Genomic DNA, 8,394 nt, shown 5'->3' with positions numbered 1-8,394 from the left:
CAGAGCCGTAGTTCATTGACAAGCTACTCAAACTGCTTTCATAATCACGTGAATAAATCGGTCTGCAATTATGAAAGCGGTTTTGCGTAGCTTGTCAGGGAACTATGGCTTCATTGTTAGTTTCCGGATGTGCATTGCCTTTCTTCTGCTGGGTATATTTGGAGTTTCAGCGCGAGAGCGCCTTCTGGCCTTCGAATGGAGATTTACTACTGATCACAGAACCGTGCCTCACAGAAAGATACGCATGACAATCACATTTGATTAATCGTGCAGCCCTAATTAAAACAACAATCGTTGGTTAATACGGTTATTCGTGACAGTCTACAGAAAACTTACATATCGCGTATATAAAGCTTGAATGATTGAAATCAGGATTTGTATTGGCCGGTCATGATGACAAGAAATCTGTAATCGGTATCGGCTGCAAAAATCCTGACCAGAGCATCCCTAGTTCATTGATATATATTTTTTTTATTCTCAAAACTAGCAGCCACTGACTTGCATTTTATGAGTCACCATAGACCACGGTTTCAGCTAAACATTCTCTTTATTGTTTTACTTAAGAAAAAACTCACCTAGACACAGACACACAGACACACACTCACACACACACACACATGTCTGGTTTGCTATCCTTGTGGGGACTCTCCATAGACGTAATGCTTTTTCTACTGTACAGACCGTATATTCTATTGCCCTACACCAACCCTACCCCTAAACCTACCCCTTACAGGAAACTTTCTGCATTTTTAGATTTTCAAAAAACTTAATTCTGTGGGATTTATTAGCTTGTTTAACCGTGGGGACCTCAATTTAAGTCCCCACCGTGACACGAGTCCCCATGAGTCTGTGTGTATTCAGGTTTAAGTCCACACCAGAATAGAAAAACAGGTACACACATCACACACACACACACACACACACATCTTGGATGGCCTGAGGATGAGCAAAGTAAAAACAAGTTTTAATTTTTGGTTGAACTATCCCTTTAATTCAACGTGTCTCGTGTAGTTACCTTCTCAGAAATAAATGTGGTGATTTTTGGCATTTGAAAGTCTGATAAAATAGTGAGATACTGTAAGGAGACCAAGAAACGATTGAAATTACTTGTGGTTTACACAGTCCTTCTCACTAAAAATGGAAGGTCAGGTTGAGTTCATTGCATTATGGGATGCCACAGTTTTCCATACAGTGTGCCGTAGTTGCATAATGCCATATTCGAATCCCAGCTTACAGTTATTTTCCATGAATGAAGTCTGTTGCCTGAACAGCATGATGGAAGCTGAAGGCAGCAGGAGAATGATCAGATGATGTTTCTTCAGTCCTGCTCCTGAAGATCTGCTTTCCTGAAAGCTTGAGCTCCAATCATATTCAAATACATCTGAACCAGCTGATGAAGATCTTCAGGGGCAGGACTGAGAACTGCTTTACATAGTCGAGTTCAAGCAGCAAAAGATCAGACACGACGCCCTCTAGAGGACTCATCAAACCTCTTCTGCAGAAGATGAGCTAAAAACTGGCATTATTCTGAGTATAAAATAGATCTCTAAGCAAGTTTTCACCATCAGTTCTTCATGGATAAAAGTCTCACCTGGTTTTTGTTTAATTGAAGAACATGTTTTACAGAGTGTGGATTAGTTGCAAAAAAATGTTTTTGAAAAAAATTGATTTTTTTTCTCATCATCAGGAACACATATTTAGTCCATAAACATAATATTATTAAATCAAATTATATAGTATTTTAATTGTGTAGTAAATTCAAGTAAATCTGTGAATTACCCCCCAGTCTAAAGAGAAATACAGTATATAGACAGCATCAGGTGAGGCACAGCATTTGATGTCTGTTTCATATTGAGAGCATAATTATTTTTAAATATATATACTATATTTTTTTTTACCTCAAAATTATTATTGCAGTTTTAAATTATTGCATAATTGTTAAGTGGAATAAAATAAAATATAAAATTCTGCTAGCTGCCAAAGCCATATTTGTCATTTTTTGTTTAATTTAACTAGAAGTACTAAAATACATAACTGATATACTAAATAAACCAAACTGTTTATACATGTTTAAAAACATAATAAAAATGACAAACACACAACAAAATTACTAGAACTTTAACTAAAATTAATGTGAAAGCAGAAAAAAAAAATTAACAAAAATATTGTACAAACTATATTATATCTATGATGGTAAAATAACACTAATCTGAACACAAGAACATGACATATGTACTTTATTACAAAAAGCAACCATAACCACAAATGATAATACAACACTATATTTATTTTAAATATCATAAGCATTATAATATAATTTCATATTCTTTCTTTTTTTTCTCTAAACATTCACATATAAATATAACAAAATAGGGATGCACCAATGCCATATTTGATATTTACTTTCTGGTACTCAGTGATTAAAATTATGACCACGGCATGTTAGTTTATTTCAGTTGTTAACCACATACGGTTCACTGCAGTATATCTGAGCACTAAAACATCAGGAATCAAAACACATTATAGACTCATGAAGTCATTTTTAGTATTAGGTGAGTATCGTTTCAGATGGTTTAGTAGTGGTTTAATAGTAAGTACATGTGTTGAGGAGGAGCGTTTTTTTTTTTAGGTTATTTGTTCATTTTCTGTCTGTAGTGTGAATGCCTGTGAGGGTTAGGGTTATTCTTATGTAGGTATCGTGCAGGTGTGATGAGCACCAGTATTCATGAGTATCAGTGAATCATTACCACAGGAGCGCATCTCTTCTGCTCTACGTTCATTTTACTCTCTTTCTTCTGAAAAACCATCCCGTTTGCTGCTGCTCTCCATTCCAGCTTGGTGACGTTCGTCACTCCCAGTTTCTGAAGGCCCTGCTGGATCTGACGACCAAAACACACCTGGTTTGATACACATTCAAAAGTCTGCATAATTAGGCATAATTAAGCTGCTTTGTGTTACGAGGGAACTAAAGCGACTCACCTCCGCTAAGATGGCCATCTGCATATCCAGATCATTGACATTCAGAGCAGATTTCACCTCCAGTCTCAGGATCTGTCTCTTCATACCACCTACACCTGAACAAAACATTACAGCCTATAGTATTGACTGAAAATGTTCAAAACTGAGATACATTTGGGAAAAAAAAAAAGATTATTTGAAGTTGTAAACAAAGATTATGTACAAGATATTACTATTTATCTTTTTACTACAAAATTTTACTTCTGTTTCTTTGTAATTATGTTTTTTGTTATTGTGAAATTCACTAGCAATTACTGATCATGATCATCGCTTAAATCAAGACACTTAACATTTAAGACATTGTACATAATACAACTACTACTAATAATAATTAGTGTCAGCTCAGTACACATTGTGTTTGTAAATGACAAACACTCACTCCGATAACAGAAAAATGGTTTCAGTTTTCCGCAGAGCTCCGTTTTCCAAAATTTGTTGTCTGTCAATGCAACACATTCTCCAAGAAAATCTGGCTGAAGCAAATCCCAGTTTCTGAAGGATGACGTGCTGTCGTCGGACCAGGCGAAGTCGTCTTTGAACAGGCCGATGTATGCGAATCCCAGCGTGGGAATCAGACCCATAATCTGGTTGTTCTCATCCAGGTTCCTCACGCTGACCAGATCGGTGTAATATAGTCTGCAGTGACGCTGGGCTTCTCTCCATGTGTAGAGAAAGCTGATGTAGATGTATCGCTGCTCAGTACTGTTCGCTATAGGAGCAAAAGATGCAAGTCAGCAAACACTGTAACACGTACCAGGGTTGTTATAGTTAACTAAACTAAAACCATAAAAAATGTTACGTTATAAAATACCTTAAACTGAAATAAAATATAAAAACTTAATTTTGGTTCTGCTAGTTAACAATATTGATTATTGTTAAACAATATTGATTATTATTAAACAATATTGATTCATATTCCAAAAAAAAAAAAAAAAAAACACACGCAAAGTTACTAAAGCTTTAACTAACATTAAAATAAAAAAAATAAAAAAGCTCATTAAAAAATAAATGTAAAAAATACTAAAAACCATTATTTAAATCAGGCTGATTTTAGTCGTATCGATATATATTTTTTTAGTTTTGTTAATATTTTGGATATGTTTAAATTCAAATTTAAGTAATTTGTCTGCTTTTGTAAATGTTTTTATGAGTCTATGTAGTTAAGTTTTAGTTTTTAGTTTATTTAGTGTATTTTTATACTGCAACTTTAAACAAAAATCATAAATGATGTCTTAATGAAAGAAGTTTTTTTTTTTAAATATTTTTCAGTTAGTTAATTTTAAGTAATGCCATTTTTAGTGTAGTTTGTTATGGTTTTTATGAATATTTGAATTAGGATTTATTTTTATATTGACAGTTTTCATTTTAATTTTAGTCTGAAAAAATCTATATAGCTTTAATAGTGTTTTTTTTTTTTACTAATTTACATTTAAGCTCTTTATTATTTATTTTCATCCAATAAATGTCTTTTTTTATTTCAGCATTATTTCAATTTAAAAAATATTTAAAAATTTGGTAAACAAGCTGTTGTAAGGCTATATTTTTTAAATAAGGACATTATTTTGGCTATACTTATGTTGGCTATTATTATGTCTTAAAAACAACATTGTGATAAGATCGTGGATCGTGATTCAGGCTGAAAAATTCATGATGTTATTTTTCCGTATCACCCACTGTTACTCACCATCATAACAAATGAAGTTGAAGAGATCGAGGCAGTTGGTGTTTTGAAACTGTCCTTTGTAAGTCACAATGACACAGTCTTGATTCAATCCATCGTCTGGCTAGAATGCTGCCCAGTTTCTGTATTTTATCTCTCCGTCTTTATAAAAGTGTCTGTCTGCCAGAGCCCAGTGCCAGTAAAAATGACCGGTTTCCATCAGGCCGATCCACGCATCCATGTATGTGACCTGATCGGTCCGAAGCGTGTCCAGATCATCCGTGTTTTCAATAGTCGCCAGATCCGTGTACGTCGCTCTGCAGTACAGCTGGGCTTCGGCGAATGATTTTAACTCTGACACAAAGTAGTACATGTTCATAGACTGCTGAAGAACCGGTGAGGTGGAAAAACCTAGAAAAAGACACCCATTAGTAGTCAATAAAGCATAAAACATACTCTCTCTGTCAAATAACGGACAAATACAGTAAACACATGCACTGAAGGGAACATACCGATTAAAATGAGGAGTGTAAATAGTTTGTGCTCCATTATCTTGCATGCACCAGGATTCTGCAACGAGGTTACGGTTTCTTAATATGACCATAAATGCATTATTTATTATTGATAACATTTTTGACTGTTTTTAAAACCCTCTTGTTGTGTTGCAGGTCAATTTGACTTGCATTTTTCAAACTGCTCAAAATACTGGTTCAACTATTTATTTCTTCTTAAAATTTGGTGAATAATTCTTATTTAGGGTCATGAATGTGCATGCAAAGTTTCAACACATAGTTGTGTTTTGGAAAGGCTTTACAAAAAATTTTTGTTTTGGGGTCCTACAGATTCCCCCTTTGACCCTTTGATTGGTTTTCATGCAATTTGACAAAAATCAACACTTTGAACAACACTACAGTGTTGCAAATGCAGATAAAAATGGAAGTCCTTTATTCTAGCTTGTCGAGCACTAAAATATGAAATGCATAAAAACTTTAGAAACGTAAGACTCAAAGTTTCCTTCAAATTGAGATTTGTCTTCTGAATCATCTAAAGAATATTCACTGTTTCTTTATCTAATTAGATTTTCAGATTTTTTTTTCCTTTTTGTCACAATTTTTATTCTGTACTCTCGATCTGACAAGCTACAATAGAGGTTTTCTGTTTTTACCTGAATCTTTAGTGTTCATATGCCATTTTTTGGCTAATCGAACGGAAACCAATGCCGACTGACCTCAAACACAGAAGTCTAACCCAGTTTTTGAACACAACAGGAGAGTTAAAATGAGTTGCAAATGAAAAACAACACAAACCTGAGTGAACTTCTCCTCTTCTTCTCTTCTCTCATGCTTTTATGAGTTTTCCTGAGCTTTAATATTCTCTTTAACTGCATGCAAAGCATCAGCTGTCTTCATCTCACCTTTATTGTCAGTGTTCACACCTCATTGTAACCAGGGTGTTTATCTTTAACTTACTGGACCATTTCGAAACACAATTCTGTTTGTACACATTGGTGTTTTCAAAAAGTGTCATATTTGTGTGACTAAGTTTGTCAGTTTACTATTATGTGCTATATTTATGTTTTTATATTTGAATGTTCATCAATCTCCAACACATGCAAACTTTATGAAAACAGCTCATGCAAATAAACATTGAATTGTTGAGAATGTGTTTTTCAAATTATATTCAAATTATTTATTTGTTTATTTATTTATTTAGATCACAAACATAAACTCTGTTGTTATTTATATTAATATATAAAAGTTTATATAATATAATAGTTTTGTATAAATGAATAGTAACCAATTAGTAAACTAGTGTGCACACCTCATCTGTCTTAATAAAATAATAATATATATATATATATATATATATTACAATGAATTATTTATATATTTTGATTACATTTATTATTTTAATTCAATTATATTTTATTTTACTTTACAAATAAAATATTTTTCTTAGTCTAAACACAGACTGAAGCATAAGTGGATATGAAGACTTGTTTATTAGGTTTAGGATTATTTTCAGCCTCATTTTCACGTACAGAACGCATTTGTATGATGACGAGAGGTTCAGCACCTGATTCTCACATCATGCAAAATACTGCTGACTCATTCAGTGATGGAAGTTGGTCAAAGTCTGTACTCGGGAATGTTACATCGTAAAGTAGAATGTTACATTATTGTGTGGCTCATTCTAAGAATAGAAACAAATTATGTTACATTGTTTCTTTTTAATGCAATGTTGCTTCCCAAGGCTCTCCTCCAGACTGGAAGCTCTGGTCAGTCCCTCCAGGGTTTTGTGACTCTGCGATTTCTGAATTTATTGCAAAATCAAGCAAACTCCGCAATTTCTGCAAGAGCTCGCAAATTTTCGAAATTCCAGCAGATTTTGGGTTTAGACGCGTCCCGTGACGTCATCGCAATGCGCATTCAGTCAAAATCGAACGGAAACCAATGCCGACTGACCTCAAACACAGAAGTCTAACCCAGTTTTTGAACACAACAGGAGAGTTAAAATGAGTTGCAAATGAAAAACAACACAAACCTGAGTGAACTTCTCCTCTTCTTCTCTTCTCTCATGCTTTTATGAGTTTTCCTGAGCTTTAATATTCTCTTTAACTGCATGCAAAGCATCAGCTGTCTTCATCTCACCTTTATTGTCAGTGTTCACACCTCATTGTAACCAGGGTGTTTATCTTTAACTTACTGGACCATTTCGAAACACAATTCTGTTTGTACACATTGGTGTTTTCAAAAAGTGTCATATTTGTGTGACTAAGTTTGTCAGTTTACTATTATGTGCTATATTTATGTTTTTATATTTGAATGTTCATCAATCTCCAACACATGCAAACTTTATGAAAACAGCTCATGCAAATAAACATTGAATTGTTGAGAATGTGTTTTTCAAATTATATTCAAATTATTTATTTGTTTATTTATTTATTTAGATCACAAACATAAACTCTGTTGTTATTTATATTAATATATAAAAGTTTATATAATATAATAGTTTTGTATAAATGAATAGTAACCAATTAGTAATTCCAAAAATGGAATGAACAGCCTTGCGTTCTCATCGTGACCGATTTACAAGAGCTACATTGGACAAACCAACCGAAAGCGGAACTACGCAGCACAGACCGTTTATCTGCTCGGGCCGGAGCCGCGGGCTGATCTCAATCTCAACTCCGTTATACACAGCGCTGGGAGATACAGTGAACAATGCAGTCGAATTCACCGCAGAATCAATAACATCTCTGTTAAATCTTGTGAGAAGCATTCAAATTCAGCGCAGAATTCTGCCAAAGCTACAGATACCAGAACAAACATCACTGATGTGGAAACCAGGAAAAACTTGTTCAATAAACACAAATCACCACCATTCACCGTGGATTTAACATAGTAAAACTACAGGAACAGCTTGTGGCAGAAATGGTCTAATGTTTTCGAGTGTTTTTAAATGCTTCACACAACTTTTCCCAGCACTTCAAAGCTTTAAGTATTGCCGAATTTGAAAGTTATTTTTTAATGTGATGACATTATTTGTTCATCCTTCATAGGTTGCCCCCATTTATAAAACTAAAAGTTTCATGATGCAGGAAAGCAAACACTTATTTCAAAATAAAAAAAAAATACATTAAATTATCACTAGTAGATGGCTGCAGAGAAGTACTTATAGGCTTATTAGCCATTTCCACTCCCTAATATATATTT

General features: G+C 33.8%; 1 protein-coding gene across 1 annotated transcript; it reads right to left on the bottom strand.

Moving 5' to 3' along the window:
• Nucleotides 1-2,618: 2,618 nt before the first annotated feature.
• LOC107665749 (C-type lectin domain family 10 member A-like) lies at nucleotides 2,619-5,227 on the bottom strand. Its single transcript, XM_016456759.1, has 6 exons — nucleotides 5,191-5,227; nucleotides 4,889-5,089; nucleotides 4,703-4,756; nucleotides 3,398-3,727; nucleotides 2,980-3,074; nucleotides 2,619-2,879 (listed from the first exon to the last, which is right to left on the bottom strand). Exons 1-6 carry the CDS (start codon nucleotides 5,225-5,227, stop codon nucleotides 2,733-2,735), a joined length of 864 nt encoding a protein of 287 aa, XP_016312245.1. The 3' UTR covers nucleotides 2,619-2,732.
• Nucleotides 5,228-8,394: the final 3,167 nt, after the last annotated feature.

Source organism: Sinocyclocheilus anshuiensis, unplaced genomic scaffold (assembly GCF_001515605.1).
Source record: "Sinocyclocheilus anshuiensis isolate Anshui unplaced genomic scaffold, SAMN03320099.WGS_v1.1 scaffold1000, whole genome shotgun sequence".
Taxonomy (NCBI): domain Eukaryota; kingdom Metazoa; phylum Chordata; class Actinopteri; order Cypriniformes; family Cyprinidae; genus Sinocyclocheilus; species Sinocyclocheilus anshuiensis.
This window is presented reverse-complemented; position numbering and strand designations above follow the sequence as displayed.

Bases quoted from the DNA above. Each gene is read 5' to 3' on its own strand.
- LOC107665749 (XM_016456759.1), bottom strand. From the start codon at position 5,227: ATGGAGCACAAACTATTTACACTCCTCATTTTAATCG. The intron at 3,075-3,397 runs GTGAGTGTTTGT...TGTTTTGTTCAG, and splicing joins ACCATTTTTCTGTTATCGGA to GTGTAGGTGGTATGAAGAGA. The intron at 2,880-2,979 runs GTGAGTCGCTTT...TTTGGTCGTCAG, and splicing joins AGATGGCCATCTTAGCGGAG to ATCCAGCAGGGCCTTCAGAA.